The sequence below is a fragment of the Brachycentrus maculatus genome, unplaced genomic scaffold, assembly GCF_059751285.1.
Source record: "Brachycentrus maculatus isolate JH-2025_06_01 unplaced genomic scaffold, ASM5975128v1 h1tg000201l, whole genome shotgun sequence".
Taxonomy (NCBI): Eukaryota; Metazoa; Arthropoda; class Insecta; order Trichoptera; family Brachycentridae; genus Brachycentrus; species Brachycentrus maculatus.
This window is the reverse complement of record NW_028280952.1, coordinates 519249-539712: the sequence shown is the minus strand read 5'-3', so window position 1 is coordinate 539712 and position 20464 is coordinate 519249. Positions and strand designations below refer to the sequence as shown.

Sequence of the window (20464 nt, the reverse complement as noted above, 5' to 3'; positions counted from 1 at the left end):
AATATTTAGTATGTTTTGTCGGAAATACATTAATATTGCAGCAGGCAGTTAGTTAGCTCTAATTTGTCACGTACGACGCGCACTCAGTTCGAGTGTTTCCTTTCGTATGGACAGACTATACCGGGTTGAAATCCTGGATTTTATGCACAGTTTCAATACTTCCTTTCATACATCCTGTGTCATCCTGGCTACGGAGGATCGTTCCCATGGCTAACAGGTACATCAGGGGTCCCAAACCATTAACATTACCTTTTTCATTAATTGATTCGGCAGTCACTTTGTTGTAAAATCTATCCATTTTTAATTTCAGTTTTACTTCGTATTTACTAAATAAAATTTGAATTAAATAAGGAAAGTTAAAATTGGTAGAATTTTTTTTTGACTGTTTTAACGTTTAAGTTAATTATTTTTAACCCGCAAAGCCTCTGTTTTAGAGGCTTGTCTGTAGGTAGGATAGTCAGGATAGGGAAGGTGAACAAAACATCAAATACACCCAGACCAATAAAAAATAAATATTTCTTGAATTCACATTGCAATTGGCCGGAATCGAACTGGCAACGCCTGTTTCGCAGACTACGTCTACCCAACTACTCCTCGGCGCCTATCGATAAATATTGTTTTTCAAATTCTGCCTTTTTCAGCACGTTTGGTTTCCGTGCTGAAGGTCCCGAGTTCGAGTACCAGGTGGTCGAAATAGTGATTTTTCACTCTAATATATATTTAATATCACCCAGGACTGGTTCATAACTCTCTTTTTCGATTACCGACTGATGTTGGATGGAAAAATACGCTTTACTCGTAGAAAATATCAACTACACGATATAGATTTTTAGTAGATTTTTTTTTTAATTTATGAAAAATAATGATTGTGCAAAAACGTGCGAAATAACATGGATTATAATAATAATAAAACCCTTATCCGCACCCCAATGGTGCATAGGGCACTGCTTCATATAAACGCAGTGTTATCTTAATCGTTTACACATGAAGGAAAGGTGATCAGCCCCCCGCTTCAGGTACCAGTGTAGTATTGAATAAATATTACAGTGAAAAAATCACTTATATTTATTTGACCCCCCCCCCTGGGAATCGAACCCGGGACCTCCAGAACGGTAGCCAAGCGTGCTGACCATTACACTACGGAGGCAGACAACATAAACATGGATACATAAACAATAACATGGATATGTATCTAAAATATTGTTTTCCGTTAAATTAAAAATCAAGCGTCAGGCACATGTGTAGAATATACCCAGTTCCGAATTATAATCGTTAAAGGTTGGTTATCGCCTCGTCCGCCGTCTACCTTTGGGTGCACAGGAGCGGAGGAAGTGTGAGAAAGTTCCCAAAGAAGTATTCACAGGCGGACACGCGACCTGATGCCCTGATGGCCATGGCCGCACGGTACACGGGGCAGACACCCAAATTATTGTTTATTATTATATCAGGCGGTGGAAAAAGCGTATGAAGATGAAAAAAATAACCGAATGATCTCGGTAAAAAATCGTATTACTATTTCATTCAAATTAGGAACAATAGCGATGAGCGTTTTTCTGTTGCTTCCTAGAAGACGGTGTTGCCCTTATTTTAAAAAATATATACAAATAATCGAATATTTTTTTAAAAAGTTCTTGGCGCCGGTTACGGGGTTTAATTCGTCTTTAAAATAACATAGCCTCCATGTTTTTTGGGGAAATTGATCTTTCCCATTTTGATTTCTTAAAAATAAAAAAAATCAGACATATATTGAAATTGTCCAAAATATTTGGAATTGTGCTATCAAAGTTGTGGAATTGTGCCGAAATTATTCTTGATTTTATGCTCCAAATACCGAATACCTAGTACCTGACACCTTTCCGAAAAAACTTGAACTATCTAGTATTTTTATAAACGAAATCCGACGTATATCGGGTTATTTTAAATGTATAGATACAAATATATAATATATTATTATTATGGAAGTTAATAGAAACCAATCCTTTGTAAGGAGTAAGACACGTATTGTAGAATACAATGTAAGATTTCCATTCAATACTCCAGTCATCCTTGATTCTCCTCCATTCTTTTTTTCTTCTCACAAAAGCCCTTCTATTTCACTCGACTGGCTTTCTGGGTTACCGGGTTACTCCTTCCCTGGGTACGTAGATTGAAATTATAAAAACGGGTATACCTCGTTTAGTCCTACACCGAATATTTTTTTTTTTACATTTTTTATCCAACTTCATCGTATTATTTATGCCATCAGTGTCCAAAAGGAGCCTTAATATTTATGTTTATCTCCGTACAGTAGAGTTTAGGGTGTCTTTACGCTCCTAAATGTCGTACCTGCATTACGAGAAATTTGAAAAGATACTGTTCTTTGTGTATTTTTCTAAATGTCATTTATTTAATCTGAAATGTAAATCATGCACTTGGGAGCATTCATTTTCCTCTTTTTAATCGATAGAGTATGAAATTAAGATTCATTCAAGTGCATACTAATTTTTGTTAAATACGTTAGTAAACTCGATACCCGTAAAATGCTGAATGAAAAATACAGATATGCAAGTGGACAAAAGCACGATTAGAAAATGAAAATATTAATTATTGTGTTCTCATCTGAATTCCTACAAAAAATATATATTTTAACAAAAAATACATATGTAACCCCAGGCTACCCGAACCAGATCGGTAGGTATCTGAAGCATAATATTGATAACATTTCTTTCACGTAAATTACGTTCAAGAAAATACCGCATCAGTTAGAAGTGATACCAAATAGATAATCTGAATACAACCTAGAAGTTTAAAATGGAAGATAGAGGATGGAGAGTTACTTCTGGGAAAATCCGGTTTCAAACAGCAGTCTGGGATGCGGCGCGTCCGCAAAAAGCAGGAATGAGCGAGGTGTTCCTCTAGGCACGATGTTCTGTATTACAATGCAACCACCACGTCGGTAGGCAATAGCAATTTACTCTATATTTTTATATTCTACAGTCCTTTACCTAAAAGGGTAAAAAATAACGTGAGACTGGAGTAATATTTCAATGTCGGACTGTGGGAACCGGCGCCGGCGTGGGAAAACGCTAAAAGCAAAATATGCCAGCATTATGTATACCTACTTACATTATTAGGAGACTTCCTTCTCAAATTAGCCACATTCATTTTACAATACCTGTAATAAAAAAAAAACTTAAAAGTCTTATTGAATCCCGATAGTATAATATGCTACCGAGGAAAATGCACATGTTGTATATGTAATGAAACAATGATACGTTCTTCATAATTTCATACGAAGCAATTTTTTTTTTAAACTTTAAAGGTGTAAATAAAGTAAATTTAAAGGAAGAAGACAATTACGTGTTGGTAGTGATTGCTGTGTTAAAATGTTCGGTTTCTACGTTTTCCCGAAAACTTGCATGGAAGGTGCATTTCATTCTTTTTTTATTTTCTTTAATTTCCATCTAGACCCTAATGGTGTATAGGGAACCGTATCGAATTGAGGAGGTTGTTAACTTGATTGCTAATTCTATGAAACCAAGGTGAACCGCCGTGCTCTTTAGATTTATAGAGATATAGGAATGGATTATATTTGATGGGATAGTGGGACACGGTTGACGTGAGTTGAGGAGGTCAGAGCCAAGGACTATTGTTCCAGAAGAGTAATAGTAAGTGAGAAAATGAGAATATCACAAATGGCTGATTGCTAATTTTAAGATTTTTTAGTCCCGGAAAGATTAGAATAAAATATTATAAATCTTATTTTTCCTTATGAAACTGATTTTCGTAAATTAATCGCGACTATTTAAATAATGTTAAACAGTAGTTATTTCATACACATAATTCATTAAAAAAAACTATTAATTTAAACCCATAACAATATATTTAAATCTATAAATAGGTACCTTTTTATATAGGTAAATACTTTAATAAAATAAAAAATGGCAGCACTTCGAAAACGAAATATAGTAGTTCTTTTTTCAAATAAATTTTAAATTTCGGAATTATTTTTTCCGGCGCTTTTCAACGACGACGGGCGGACGAAACATCGAATGAAGTGTTTTATGTAAAAACATCGAAATAAATTCAGTGTTTACAGAATTATTTTCACTCCTAAGTTATTAACTAATAATAAAGTAAGAGGCATTAATTATTTTATTATGTTACAAGAATCTTACTGGAAAGTAATAATAAAGAAAATATAGAAATTTCAAAGGTCAATAGTGTGAGTCAAATTGAACTAAAAGTAAATGGTATTTACATTATAACGGGTGTAAACTTCGATACTATTGCGCGGGTAATGTTGTGACAACGAGCGGCGCGCGGTTGCTAAGTAACGTAACTGGAAACAAATCACAACAAATAAAGTGCTTTTTGCTTGTTTCAGCTTGGAATTTTCGGTGATTATCAGAATCAAGAAGAATTTAGTAATTGTGAATGAACGTGTTGACATGAGCTCACGTTCCGGTGATGGAATTGAGTTGCGGTTGTATGGAGAACACATTAATTTGAGCTCCAGAGCTGAGGAAGACAGAAAGTCAGTTGCTGGGAAGGGGCGACCGCGATCTGCTCTATACGCTTCTAACCTGGTTTGTGCTGCCTTTATTACAATTAAATTATAAATGATACTTTATTTTTTTATTATTTCTAAAACATATAACATACATAAATCATATATACATAATTTCTATTTCTCATTTTGGGACATGGGATTAAGGTTAACAAGACTGGAACACAAATAATGAAGTAACATTTTTTTTTTAAATAACCAAAACTAATACTAATACATGGCAAAATATAAAAACACTAAACAGGTATAATAAATAGGCACAAGAAGCATATTTAAAAGAAATAAATGAGAAAACACAAGGTAAGAAGCATATTTAAAATAAACAAATGAGAAAATATAAAAAAATGAGAAAATATAACAAATGAGAAAATATAAAACACATAAGGTAAAAACAAAATAAGGAAATATGACTAATCACTAATTACGTTGTGCTGTTTACAACATATCAAAGTTACGGAATAAGGTGAAATTTAAAACATGTAAATATTTACCTTCCCAATGATTGCTTTGTACTTTCCAGCTAAATAATAAAACCAACATTATTATTTAATAAAAACGTAAATAAATACAATCTTGTAAAATTCACAACATTTCAATGTCGGGTTGTGGTCCCGTGGTTAGTGTCGCGGACTCTTAAGTCAGAGTTCCTCGGTTAGAACCCACTCTACCACAATTTGATGCCTATTTCTAATAATGAGCCGCTTAGGCTCACAGAAATAGTATGAAATATAAATATTTGTGTAAATAATAAACACACAAATATTTCTCTTCTAAATGTGTCCAAATGTTTTTTACATATCTGGGTTTCTCCACTTAGGAGTCATTCAACATTTTTCGACATCTCAACATAGATAACTAACTAACTAACTAACTAACCATCACGCTGCTTCCCCGCAGGGGTAGGCAGAGAGAATAGAGCGCCACACCACTCTGTCCTTGCAAACATTCTTTGCCTCTTCCACGTTCATGCATCTGCTCATACATACCCGCCGATTGTTACGACTCCTAACCTGACCACTTTCAAGTATTTGGCATACCTGATCGTGCCATGTTTTTCTCGGTCTTCCTCTGCTTCTAACATAGATGAAGAATAATATGGGAGTCTGGGCCTACAACCTGTCATGGGCACTGAACCAGTTCAGCGATCACTTTACACATGTGTAACACCACGGGTAGAATGGTGAATGTTACACATGTGTAAAGGTCTCCGTGGTGGCTAACCGTTAGGTTAATGTGTTTAGCTACCGAGCTGGAGGTCCCAGGTTCGATTCCCAGGGGGGGGGGGGTGAAGTAATTTTACACTAATATTTATTTAATACCCCTGGACTGGTCCTTAAAGTGCACGAGTGATCACCTTCTCTTCATGTAAGAAACCATTAAAATTACACTGTGTCAATACGATGTATTGCCCTATGCACCATTGGGTGCGGATAAAAAAAAAGTGATATATTAACCAGCCTAAGACAGGTTGTAAGCCCTGTAAATACCCAGACTTCCGTATTCTTCTTCGTCTATGTTGAGATGCCAAAAAATCTTATTAAAATTCCCTTGTTATGGACATACCTCCTTTGCAATGTGGTAATCTTATATGGTAATATTAATATTTAATATATTAAAATAATGGAATATATTAAAATAATGGTCAGGAGTCGTAATAATCGTCGGGTATGTATGAGGAGATGCATGAATGTAGAAGAGGCAAAGAATGTTTGCAAAGACAGAGTGGTGTGGCGTTCGATTCTCTCTGCCTACCCCTGCGGAGAAGCGGCATGATGGTTAGTTAGTTAGTTAAAATAATGGAATTTGAAGGGTTGTAAATGATTGTTTATTTCAGAATATCCAAGAGCACAAACGGAGACCGTTTTCTGCGGGCACAGAGCCCCACTCCCCCCCGGGCCTCTCCTTCCTCCGCAGAGCGCACACCGACAGACCTGATCTCCACAACATCAGGGCTCAAGGTACGGACACCCGCACGGATGCTGCACTATCAATCTATTATTCTTATCCCTATGTAAACTGGACTTGTTTTTCTTACATCCTTTTGTTAAACATTCAATTATTATATTATTTTTTGACATCTCATCTAAGATGAAGAAGAATATAGAAGTCTGGGCATTTACGGTGCTGACGATCGTCATAGGCTGGTTTAAGTGATCACTTTACACACGTCTAACATTCACCAATTCTACTTATTATAGACAACCACACTACTCAAATTCTTGGAAGTTCTATGTATATAAACCAATTTTGAAACATTATTCTTGAATCACCAGTACTTCACTAGAGACATCTATTGGTGAGATGAAAAGAAGCTTTTTATTGAGCAGAAACTCTTATATTAGTATGTGAGGTCCAAATCCTGGATTTTAATCACACACATTAGAAACGCCAAGAGAAATTTTTATCAATTAAGCTTATAATTTGACCAAATTGTTATTGTAAATTCAATTTTTAGTTTTGGATTCAAATTCCAAAGTGAACCCCTCAAGGTATCATAATTTTTATGCATGTATATCCCACAGAAGTTGTGTTGATGTTTCTTGGACGCGGTGTTAGGCAGTTTGGTATTTTTGGATCTAGGAGTGGAATACATATATTTGATGGGGTTGGGATGATATCAGTGAAGAAGCTTAGGGTGAAGGTAATTGCACCATGGACCTCCAGTTACATTACACCACTGAGGCAGAATAAGCACGATAGTGAAGTATTTTATTAGCTAATAATCGCAAATGTGTAGCTAGAATTTTGACTTAATTTTGATAATATTTTATTATTTATAGAACATAAAGTCTAACAAACCTTTTTATATTGTACAGATTTCTGTCGAGATTCTCCGACGATTCCCGGAACTGTCGACTCTTCCATACTGTTTAACAAACTTTTGAGAGATCCGATTAAAAGTACTCCTCAACATTCGCTATCTAACAGGGACTATTCCGACTTCAAGACCAAGCATGTCTTCGGTTGTGACAACGTGTCTGAAATCAGCTCCGTGGATACCTGCACGAGTCTCGGGACAAAAATAAAAAATAAGGCGCAGACATTTGACCTTCTTCCCGACACGCAGAAAGGCAACTCTGTCCAAGGAAGTTCCATCAAACTAAAGAAAAGTAGACCGCAAAGTCTTTTAATGCCGGATAAATATTTAGATTACGGTTCTGGGAAGAAAGCTTCCGTCGAAAATGGCAATGTCGATCTACAGCCCAATATGAAATTATCTATAATAGTGCCGCACAACAAGGACGATAACACGAGCAGTGGCGTATCCAGCTCCTCGGAGGTTCAAGGTTTCTCTAATAGCCAACGCAGCGCTACGCCACTGAAAAAATCTGCCTCGCTAGACAGAGTGGAGCACGATTTGCCTCATGACGATTCGGATTCGAGGCACCACAAACTTTCGAGGTCTAAAAAAAATACGCAAATGTCTATAAACTGGTTTCCCGAAGGCTTTAATAAGGAATTACCTAAAAAAGATGGCGTTGAAAATTATTTCCAATACCCCTCGACTAAGCCCGAAGACCTGGCCGGTCGAGTGTCGTTTGGGAAAAAGTCATTCATGCAGAATACCTACGATGAGGACGAGGACAGCTATCTCCTCGAAGCGCAAGATAAATACAACACCCAGTTATCCTTGGTAGAGGAAGAGTCGAGTCAGGAATCCGACTTCAGTCCTAAGCCGACTAGTTCCGCCGCTGTTAACAATCAGGATTCCACGGACATAAGTCCTTCGTATATAAAACCTTCCAATTTATATGAATACAGCTTCAGTAGCCAAAAGTTTGGAGCAAAAAATAAATATGATCAACATAATTCGTTAGATAAAAAAAACGAATCGACGAAAGACGCTCATTCCAAATTTTCCAAGTCGCTCGAGGAAGACGAAATTGAACGCAAGTTCAAAATGCTGGAAGATAAATACAGAAATGAAAAGTCAATGTTAGAAGACGTCAAGTCATATTCCTCGGGGTACAAATATGAGCCGGTGTCAACCGGGGGTCTCCAACATTCCTGGACAAGTTTGGAGAATGTCGTTTCTAAGGAAAACGATGTAGATGAAACTGGAGATTATAAAAGTGGAAGAAGAGTGTTAACAGACGAAGCTTCCAAGTACATTTATGGAGAAGATAATCACACAGAGGAGAATTCGGAGCATATATCTGAAACAGTGCCGGAACACGACCCGAGTAATAACGCTTTAAGTAATGATTCGGGAAATTATAATACCAAATTGGATGCATCTGAGGCAGATTTGATCCGCGAAAGCCACAATTATATCCCAAATAGTAAATACGAAACTTCCAATACCAAAATTCCCGATGTGACTGTGGATTATTCTTATGATAGTTCGAGACCTCCAGAAACGATTTCGAGCAATGTAAACCCACAATCAGAACAAACTGACGATAAGCCGAAGAACCCCCAAAGCAATACTCAATCTTCGCCACTCGAAGATGTTTACGGTACTACAAACGACATTTCCCAAGAATATCCCCAATACCTAGAAAAAAGTAAAACAAAAATATACACATCGAAGGTTATAGAGGATTATAAAAAGGAAATAGCCACAATCAACAACTTCCACGAACTCGCACTCAAAGATATCAGAAATCAGTGGGATCGGAAAAGTTCCACTCCCAACATGCCTCCCCCTCCCGCACAAGTAGACGAAGATGACGATTTAATGGAAGAAATACATCTGTCGGATTATGAAACTGAGGAGCGCACGGAACGCAAGAAAACAACCAATCAGTATTTGGAAAAAAATACAGATCTGAAAACTGAAGGAGACATAACAAAATTCTTAGACGAGTACAACCGATACAAGCTGAGGGATGGTAAGACTTATCAAAATAACACATTCCATAAAATGGCCAAGGAATTTATGAACAGCACTGACGGGAAGAAAGAACCGGAAACTCCGATCAAACCGAAGAAAAGGACCAAAAAGAAAGAGAGGGGTGCTACGCCCAAATATAAAAATTATAACAGTAACGAGTCTACAGACTCCAAGTATACGGAAACTAAGAAGACTAAGAGCGAATGTCGCCGGCTCACCAAGAGTGCGCCGACTCTCAAAAAGGACAATTCTAATAGAGTCAAATTTAGGGCGCAGAAGATAACATTATCTAAAAGTACCACCAACATCAACAAGACCACGTATATCGATACTGACAGAGATGTAATATCGTGGATGGCTTCTAAAGTAGACGTCCCACTTGACGAAACTTCATCAGGAGGGCATCCCGATTCGACAACTCCAGATTTGGTGAAAGAAAAATCATCAGATCATATTGACAAATCTTATAACTGCAGTTCACGCAACCTCGATAAACCTATTGAAAGTAAAATAGAACCAGTCATAAAAGCGAAACCGCCGATAGCAAACGAAGTCACTTCTAAAAGTAGCAAAGTTAATAATGCACTGAAGGAAAGTGCCGGCGATAAAGAATCACCAAAATTGCGGTCGAAAACCAAAGAAGTTTCCTTTGAGAATGACAAATCATCTAGTGGAAAGGACACGGCCAAGAACGGTTGGAGCGACAATTTAAACGGAAACGATTTGAGCGATCTCTTAGAAGACGATGAAATGGTTTCCAATATTTATTCTGTGCTTCAAGAAATTGAAAATAACAGTGTATCGATGGCCGCGGGTGACTCGGTGATCAGGAACCCCTCAAATGAGACAGAACAAAGCGTGTCAGCTGAATATAAGTAAGTTCTTCAAATTATTAAATGAATACTAAGAAAAGTGTCATAATTTAGGTGTTTCAATGATTTCATTACGTCTTTTGCAGAGACATTGTGAACTTTCTCGAAACAGTGGAAAGTACAGCAAATGAAGAAATATCAGCATTATCTCACACGCAGCCGCCATTCTCTCTAAAGTGAGTTAAACAACTTGTTATATTACGCTGGTTGATGGTTCAACGCTATGCAGCTGCCTGCATCCTGCGCTGTCTGTAAAGCGTAGAGTGACAGACCAGATTAAGACATTCCACAAAGCCGATCCAATATTGGACTCTTTTGAATGGGATTCTGAGACAATTTTTCAAGACAATCGACCAGTCCGAATGTTTTGGATCCAATTGATTCCCCTATTCTTTCGTGCCTCGGATGTTTGTCTATTAGCCTATTGTGAATGCACATTCCTATTCCCTAGCTAGTTAACAGGACAGTCCATAGCTGATTGGACGAGTATCTGTCACCTGTCACCATAGTTTATAATATACATAAGTAGACAATTACAAAATGACATTTACACAAGGTCCCTTGTAACAGCTATAAACGCAATCTGGCAACATCCGTGGTTATCTCAATAGTGTTTGTAATTTTTACATTTTTTTTTGTGTGGAATCCAATATCTATTTGTGTTATCTCTGATCTAGGTGCTCATAAGTTATGACTGGAGAAGAAAAAATATTAAATTTTACATTTCCAGAGTAGAGGAGCTGATGGAACTGAGCAAGGGTGAGTTGGCGCACCGTGCGGTGGCGGGTGCGCTGGCGGCGGGGCGCGCGGGGGCTGCGGCGGCGCGCCTACGCAGCGCCCTCGCGGCGGCCGCCAGCCGCGCCGGCGCGCGCCTGCGCCACGAGCGCCTCGCCGCGCGCCACCGCGCCACGGCTGCCGCGCAGCACTCGGCGCAGGCTATCGCCCGTCATCAGAACTTCATTGAGCAGCTCATCAACGAGAAGAAGACCATGGCCGAGAGAATCGGTGAGTCATATATACATCGTACCATAATTTTTCTGTCAACTGAAGTTAGCTTCATTAACAGGGAAACAGGGAAAGTTTTCAAAATAGGTGCATGAGGCGAATACTGGGTGTAAAGTGGTATGGCTTTGTCAGGAATGAGGACATGGTATGCGGTCATGGTAGGGACATATCCTTAGAATGCCACCTGAGAGCATTAACCCATCATATCTCTTCTTTCAACCCTGGCGTCCTGGAAGAATGCTTATAACCATTCACCGACTATTCTCAGCGGAACTTCGGGATGCCGGACTAACTTGGGAGGAAGCCGAGAAGATGGCGTGTAACCGAGTGACTTCGAGACGTTTCGTGTTGGCCATATGCTCCACCTAGGGAGCGAACATGGAAGAAGAAGAGAAGAAGAATTTATGGCAGAAAGTCAAGGCTATGTTATATTTTTAGTATCAATGATTTCAGTACTTCGGTAGAGAATAACAAACAATACTATCTCTCAGTCAAAAGTGCATGGAAGACTTTGCAAACAAATTTTTAAAAAATAACCATGTGCTTTTTAAGTGAATATGCATTAATTACGCTTATTACGCAATTACGCTTGTTCGGCTTACAGTTACATATAATGATATTTGTATCGTGTGATGTGGTGGGATTCTCAGAGCAGCTGGCAGGCGCGGTGTCGGGCGCGGAGGCGCGCAGTGCGCGGGCGTCGCGCGCCGCAGCGGAGCGGCTGCAGCTGGAGCTGCGCACGCAGCGCACGCGCCTCACGCAGGCCCACCAGCGCGACAAGCAGGCCTGGCTCAAGCAGCACACACAGAAAATCAAGGTAGCTTTATGTTGTATTTTATGTGTACAGTCCATTTTTAAGAAATGGAATTCTCCTTCTTATGTTTGTGTTCTGTAATGTCCCCCTGGCGTCGACTATCACTCGAGAATAACTGTACTTGTCTCGGGCAGCTCTAAACAACGCCTCGACGGTCCTGATCCCCGTCCAATCTCGTATATTCCGGAGCCAGGAGATCTGTCTTCTGCCCACACCTCGTAGACCCTCTAATTTGACTTTCAAGGTGCAATAGCTTTTACTTCATTCTTCTCAGCACATGCCCCAGATAGGACACCTTCCAAACCTTGATATCAGTCAGCAACTGTCTCCCTGTTCTTGCTCTTTGGAGGACATTTGCGTTGCTGACTGTATCGGTCCATGGAATACGTAGCATTCTACGATGCCTCACATTTGGAATGCCTTTAATCGGTTCATAGTGCTGATTTTGAGGGTCCACGATTCAACTCTATATAGAAGTATGTACTGATCAGACATAACACCTAACCATTCTTTGCCGTAGTTTCAGATGGGTTGTATTATAATCAATCTGAAGCTTCATGAATGGAATTATATTTTTAGATTTCTCAATAGAGACAAAGTGTATCTTTTCGATACAAAGAAGATGTAGAAGACTAGGCATTCAAAGAGTTTACTACCTGCTTATTTAACTTGTTTTACTGTGTAACATTCACCACTATGCTCATTGTTAAGTATCCAAATTAATTATATGATATATTTCAACAATAGTTTTTGTATATCATCTGGAACTGCCATCTGTTGAGAACTTTGTAAAGTAAATAGCTTTCCTCTTCTGACTGTAGGTTTAAATGTATAGAAATTCAAATGTGCCACAGATGCTTTAAAAGTTTTAAATTAAGGAATAATGTAAAAACTGCAAAAATACCATTTATCGTAAAAGACCTTGCTATTTTGTGTCACGCCGTGCCATTAAATTTTTGTCATGTCCATCATCAACCAACGCCTATAATATTTGTTTTATTTTTAACCTCGCTACAAGGACATGACCGTAAAAGGGCTGGAGGGAGAGGTGCGCGAGATGGAAGACAAGCACGCCGCCCGCGTGGCCGCTCTGGAGAGAGATGCGGATGCGAGACTTGGCGCGCTTGCGGAGAAGCACGCCAAGGAGATAAGGACCCTTAAGGAGAATGCCGCCAGACACTTGGAAGATGAACTGGACAGAGAACGCCTGCTAGCTTCTGAAAGGTAGTGCTCATATCTAGTTAGTGAAAGAAGCACAATTATACGGTCCACGAAATGTTGGCACATGCTCAAAGCTGTTCATTTTTTACTTATTTAAGATTAGTAAGTGGTTCTATACTTCAGCCTTCTTCTTGTGTTTAGTATTGAACAGTCTCTTAGATTTTCACAGTTGTCTGTTGGACCATTTTTTAAATATTATCTTACCATCTTGTCTGGGGCGTACCCACGCTTTTGCGTCCTGTTCTAGGCCTCCAGTCAAGCGCTTTATTCGACCACCTATCCACAGACATGCGTACCACATGACCTACCCTGTTCCAGTTTTGTTACACGATTCTTTGAGCCACATCTGTTACCTTGGTCTTATCCCTTATTCAAGCAATAATTTTTTAGTCCCTAAGAGATTTGTTTAACATCCTTCTCTCCATGTCTCTTTCTGTTACCCGGAGTTTATATATGATTAGTTGTATTAGGGTTAATGTCTCGAATACATATGTGAGCACTGGGAATACAATATGCTTTGAATGATTTCCTCTTCAGATTTGATCATTTACCAAATGCAGCTTAACCTAAAGCTCTTTGCCTTTCCCGAAGCCGAACTGAAAGGCGAAGTGGTTACATGAATGATGTTTATTATTCACCAAAAACAAATGACATTGATATGTCCATCTGCAATTGTAGTCTTCGAGTGGGTAAATGGCTACAGTACCAGTAGAGTGAGGTAAGGTAATGTAATGTAAAGGTGTTCGGTTCAGGATGGAGCAGAAGCGGGCGGAGTGGGAGGCGAGCGCGGTTGCGGCGGCGGAGCGCGCGGGCGCGGAGGGGCGCGAGGCGGCACGGGCGGCGCGCCGGGAGGCGGAGGCCTGGCGGGCGCAGCAGGAGGCCGCGCTGGACGAGCGCGCCCGGGAGCTCCACCGCCAGCTGGACCTCAACAGGGCGCAGCTCACGGTCAGACTACTCACTACTCACTCTGCTATTTACAAAAAAATCTAGTTTTTTATTTTTTTATTTATTTCATATAGTTACATTTTTATCTACAACATAATGCAATTTCTAAACATTTCTACATATGGCAAACTTATAGTTTTAGATTCGCTGTGCCTCTCCAAAAAAGAGACTAACCATAAAGTTGCTTAACTTGCGGGTGGACAGAGAGGATAGAACCCTTACACCGTTCTTGTCTTTCAAACATTCCTTGCCTCTTCCACATTCTCGCATCCCCATATTTTGTTCTTCTTGCATCTATCTGCACCCAAGTGGTGTATAGGACACCGCATCAAATCGATATGGGATTAACTCGATCTGGACTATACGAAGGCAGGATGATTAGTTCTGCAGCCCAAATAAATATCAATGATTTTTCAGTGCCAATATTTGTTGATTATTATCAAGGACTAAGAGTGCAGGACTGATCATCCTCCTCATGCAATTAAGGATCAAGCGAACAATATGTCAGTCTAAAATGAATGTTTTATTATTGTAATTTGTAGGAAGAAATGGCGAAGAAGAAAGACAATCTGATGAAAGAATTTGAAAAGTACAAAGAAGAGTATGTTAAGAAGCAACAGGCCGTCATTAAAGACAAGGAAGCTGAAATCCGGGCTATATCCAGGAGAGAGAGGGATAGAGAAATAGAGAAGGCTATAGACACCATGGAGCTAGAGGCGCAAGAAGGAAGGAAAGAGATGCAAGAAACTATAAGGTACTGTTATTACCTCATTTACATTCCACTCCCGTTCTGAGAAGCTAATTGTCAACGACTGAGTTTGTATTGAACTAACACCTGTGTTCATAATGGATTTACTTCTTTTTTAACATATCTAATAATGGGAAAAACTCCAATTGAAATTGCGATAAAACTTTATGTTATATCATGGATGTCTCACACAGAGAACACAATTTACATGAAGGAGATATTTTATTTTATTTACGGCTAATGCCTTTAACAACATTAACAAAAAATTGTACAATAACAATTAAGAATACACTAATAAAAATCATCACTTACAATAATAATCACTATCATACAATAGATTTAAAACAATACAATAGATTTTCAAAACAATTTGATACTGGAGAAAGAAATCTAGAAATTCTCGTTTGCCAATTCTCTCTTAGTTAAGCGGACAAAACCGTATGTTCTAAACAACACGGATTCACAAGTGGAAAGTCAACACTATCCAATCATCTGATCCATCAGAAATACAGATTCACTAGAAAATATGGAATATAGATACAGAAATCTTTGGCATTTACAGATTAGCTTGAGGAATCCCTTTATACACTTGAATATTCATACAACACAATATTTGGAACTTGTTTATATGGCCAGAAGTACTTATTTACTTCATATTCTTATTACTTACTTATATTTTCTCAACTCTCCATATAAAGTTTATATTTGAAATTGTCAATTAAATTACAGACGAATCAAGTCCAAGTACGAGAGTGACATGAAGGCCTTGGAGGAGTCGGAACAGACTGCTCTGCGCAGGTGCAAGGAAGCTCGGGAGCTGCTCCGGAATGCCCAGGAACAATGTGAGTAGTCCAACCTGACACAACACGCATTCTATTATGAAGTATTGTCTTGTATTAACACTTGTCATTCCATTGCAGGCGCCCTGAACCAGATAACAATGACGCAGCTGGAAGGGAAGCTGAGACAAGCTGAAGAGGTAATAACCATTACCCCCTAAACTTACTCACCTTCCACCAATCAGTCTTTGCAAAGTTTCTTCGCTTTTTCCACATTCATCTCTTCATACATACCTGCTAATTATTCTTACTCCTGACCTGTCCACACGCGAGTATTTGACATACTCCATCATGCCGACTTTTCTTCAGTCTTTGTCTGTTTCTGTATCCTACTACATTTACTTCATATATTTATTTTACCATTCTTTCCTCATTTATTTTCATTCATTCCATAAAAATAACCCATCTCAATTAACTTTTTTTTAACTTGATGGATTATGCTTATTTAAGCGTTGGATTCTTTCCTTATTTCACCAGTCGAGCATTATCATATATTGTCTTATTAGACATTCATTTGAATGATCACAATTCAATAGCATTCAATCTTTTGCAAAATTCGGGATCCATAGTTATATCCCAAAAATCATGATTCAACTAATTCCTTTGTCAGTATATGAATCAATTTTACTTTATGACAGGTCGAAGGAGAGTTGATTGATTTGATCAAACCGAGTCTTTCAGAAGAAGTTTGTTAATTGATAGTTGCGATTGCAGTTGAAGCAGCAGACGGCGACAGAGATGGAGATGTCCATGAGGTCGGTGGCGATGAAGGGACGCGAGGAGCTGGAGGAGGTGCGGGCGCAGATGCTCCACCTGCAGCACCAACACAAGGACGAAATGCACCAACTGTTGGCCAAGTAAGTCTCCATACCCCCTTCCCCCCTCCATCTTGGTTAGTCCGCTTCCTATGTGGATCATATGGAATCCACAAACTGCCTCCAGGTTCTTCTGGTTGGGTTGGGTTGGGCTCAAGGGATTCGTACACATGTTTGTAATGAGTGCCCTACCCATTCTTGCTATTCTCCCTTTCCTACCTATTAATCTTCCTCTATTGAAAAGGATTTCAAAGTAGTGGAAATGTCTCTTTACCTTGAGCTTCTTCCCTTACATCATATGTGTTCCATCAATTATATTGATGTATATAGATCTAATAATCTAGAGCTCTGTAATTTCATTAACCCTTTCCGGCCCATAATTTTAAAAAAAAAATTCCATCAGGTCAACAATAGATTTACAGCTTTACAGGGTAAAACAATACATCCAAGTTTTGTTTAAATAAAACTACACTTGTGTTAAAAATTTATTTTTATTTTTAATGTATACAATCTTATCTCTTATCATTACATTTTATAGACATCTAATGTATGATATAGGTGGAAACAGTCACCGATGCAAAGGCCGGGCTTTCTCTCGCAAGTGACGCAAATGTATCGGGTTTCTTTCCTACCTCCAGGAATTTTTCCTTGAGCATAACACTTTTCATAGGACCGGAAAGGGTTAAACTAAGTAATAATTAAAATAAATAACACGCACGACTATAAGTATAACATGTAATTTATTTAAATTTAGGGTCAAAGTTGCCGTAGCGAAAAAGGACGATGCTCTCACTGCGGCCAGACGCGACTCCGCCACACTGAGAGACCGCTGCTTGAGACTCGAAGCCAGACTTGTAACCTGACTTACCTGAATGAGTATGCGTACTAATCATACGCTTCTCCATCGACTGTCTAAAATAAATCATTTTCATCCGACGTACTTACTTGAGGACCAAAAGAAGGTACCTGATGATATTTCAACATACTTAATCAAAGGAGAAGCTTCAGACTGGAATAACACGGAAGCTTATTTGTCCACTTAACTACAGTCAAGCAGTTTCAAATATGTATGTTGGTATCACAAATGATTTGGAAGATACCAGGCAAAATATAATGTGAGAGATATAGGTGCACTGGCCAAGGCGGTATAGTATACATACATTCATACATATATTATACATAGTGATCCTTGGTAAACTGTGAAGCGCTGATCAAAATATGAATTGGTGAAATGATCGAGCTAACAAACTAATTATGAAATAAGCAATGCGAAAGCTTTTAATTGGGACCAGAATAATTATTTAAATCAGAAATGAAGAATTAGTATTTTATAATGTAGGATTATCAATTATATTTGTAAGTTACAAACTATGTATTTATAAAATAATTTTTCCATCCTAGCTTTATAAAGGCGGATTTTTTTTTATCGTACATCTCTTCCACTCACAAGCGTCTAAGTTACTATCACAATACGTAGTGTGAGCGAGATGCGAATATTTTTTATTGATGTCAACACACTCTAATTTTATGATGCAACAATACAAAAGAATATTTTTCATCGGGATTAGTCCCACAGATATTAATAGTATGAAGAAAAAGCTACATTTGACCCGTAAACCATTATGATGTTAATATTCAGTACAGAGAAATTAAGGTTACTTGTAGAATGTTAGGTACCACGCTTTGGCTGTACAAGACGTGTGCCAAGTGCGTGATGGGTGGCACAGACTATGTGCCAACCGCAAGTAAGGAATATTACACTTTATATTTTTAAAAATATTACTGTTTTAAAACAGCAATTTCCTATTACAGATTTTTTATATGTATGTGATTTTCTGAATACATAATACATACATACCATGATCCATGGTTAGAAGCATGCTATCTGATGAAGTGCTCTACGCACCATCAGGTTCGGTCGAGGAAAGTATTCATCACATAAGTATTTAATAAAAACACAAGGCTGAAATAATGTTGCTAAATAATTTTACTTATTATGTTAAAATTAAGTATTCCTGCACATATCTTACTGTCAATTGTGATCTAGTCGTTTTTTTACAAGCTGAATTATGTATGTAAATGTATTTTCATAAAATAAATCTCTTTTGTGAAGAATTTAATTATTTATTATATGTACTTAAAAATGATTTGTAAAAAAAAGAAAAAAGAGAGGTAAGTCAAGGGGTACAGTTATAAAATGATTTTAATAATTTTAAATGCAGCTAAAATACAGTGATGCCTCGGATAACGAACGCTGCACACAATGAACCTCATTTCATACAATGGATTGTATCATATTTCATTTAGTTGCTTGAACACTCCAAGGTTGCACATAACTAATAACTCATATGAATATATATCAATGCGCAGTCGTTCTTCAATGAGAACAAGTTTAACTTCAGAACAAGAGTATTTGACCCTTCAAGTTTTGGTAGACCCTCCTAAATCTGACTAAAAAATAAATGTATCTTTTTAATGTTACAGTAACATATTTTATGCTACAGAATGTTTTTTTAAAAACTGTATTGTTATGGGAAAACACGTTTCATATAATGAACTTTTCTTATAATGAGCTCCTGGAACGACTTAAGTGCGTTATGTGAGGCATCACTGTATTACATCAACTGATGTGTCTTATGCTCCACAAAAAATAGAGATAAGAGTGCATAGGGGATAGAGACAAGAATACCTATTAAATAAAATAAAACAAATATTTTGTAAAATGTATTTATTTACACACGTACCAACTACGCATATAACTAACTAGACCTACTGCACTAGCTCTATCCAAGGAGACAAGGAAACAGATTATTTAAAATCAATTTCTTTTGTATAAACACATATAATATGTATAAAAATTTCATAATCATTTGTCCAAAACCAATTTAAAAACAATAACAAACAAACTGGCGCAAATTTTATATACTTTGGCAAAATCAATATACATCACTTAGATTTTATAGAAGTCTAAACTTGAGATTATAAGGTAATATTGCAAAAACTTAATGAATACACATAGTCAAAGATGTTAGAAGAAGACTAAAACATCCAGCAATAAACATACAAAACAATGAACCAAAATAAAGTTAACATAAGATAAGCTACATTCCAATATACAGCGGAACCCCTCATAATGAGCATAATTCGTTCCAGCATCTTACTCATTCAGTGAAACATTTTTTGTTTTGACTGGCGCGGAAGTCCTCAAGTTAGAAGCTCACAAGTTAGTGTCGTGAAAAAGACTCTTGCCCTTTTTCTGTAACTCACTACATATTCGAAATGTCTGTTGTTAAGGAAGCAACTTTTTCACCTTTTTTGCTCGTTATGCAAATTGCTCATTATGAGAGGTTCCACTGTAACATTTTATCTATCCAAAATACTTTAAAACGGAGTAAATAATAGTTTTACATGAAAGCTGGATTTTGCCCCACAAAAGCGTTGTTATAAAGTGATCACCTATGTTGAGATAAAAATAAATAATTGATAGTTTTTTTTGTGAATATCTCGTTAACATTATTTGCTGGACATTTGTAATTTTGCTCTCAACACCCCCAATTTTAATTAATTGTCAAACAAATTACATTCTGTCAAAACAAAGAAGATAACTCCCAAATTGTCCCCAGCCAGCAATCTATATGCAAAAGTTTGTATAGTAATATTCAATATTTCAAATTAACTTGCACAAAAAAAACATGTTTTACTATTCCAATGTTTTTTCTTCAAACCCATTTACAGACCGAATGGTGCATAGGGCATTGACTGCATACCAATGCTAATAATGCAAAATAAAATTATTTGGTGTTGCCATTTTCAAAATAG

At 37.7% G+C, this 20464-nt stretch overlaps 1 protein-coding gene across 2 annotated transcripts; it reads left to right on the top strand.

Moving 5' to 3' along the window:
• The first annotated feature begins 4013 nt into the window (after window positions 1–4013).
• On the top strand, window positions 4014–20407 carry dila (centrosomal protein dilatory). 2 transcript variants are annotated; one of them, XM_088263539.1, is made up of 14 exons: window positions 4014–4115; window positions 4367–4568; window positions 6384–6507; window positions 7366–10261; window positions 10345–10434; window positions 10989–11263; window positions 11914–12080; window positions 13096–13301; window positions 14051–14243; window positions 14786–14997; window positions 15721–15833; window positions 15912–15970; window positions 16545–16687; window positions 17400–20407. In XM_088263539.1, exons 2-14 carry the CDS (start codon window positions 4431–4433, stop codon window positions 17506–17508), a joined length of 4725 nt encoding a protein of 1574 aa, XP_088119665.1. In that variant the 5' UTR covers window positions 4014–4115; window positions 4367–4430; the 3' UTR covers window positions 17509–20407. The 2 variants fall into 2 exon arrangements, with proteins under 2 accessions (XP_088119665.1, XP_088119664.1); XM_088263538.1 differs by having other exon boundaries at window positions 4025–4204.
• The last annotated feature ends 57 nt before the right edge of the window (window positions 20408–20464 follow it).

Coding starts and splice junctions, on each gene's coding strand:
- dila (XM_088263539.1), top strand. CDS start 4,431: ATGAGCTCACGTTCCGGTGATGGAATTGAGTTGCGGTTGTATGGAGAA. Junction 12,081..13,095: donor AGCACACACAGAAAATCAAG/GTAGCTTTATGT, acceptor CCTCGCTACAAG/GACATGACCGTAAAAGGGCT. Junction 15,834..15,911: donor CCGGAATGCCCAGGAACAAT/GTGAGTAGTCCA, acceptor ATTCCATTGCAG/GCGCCCTGAACCAGATAACA.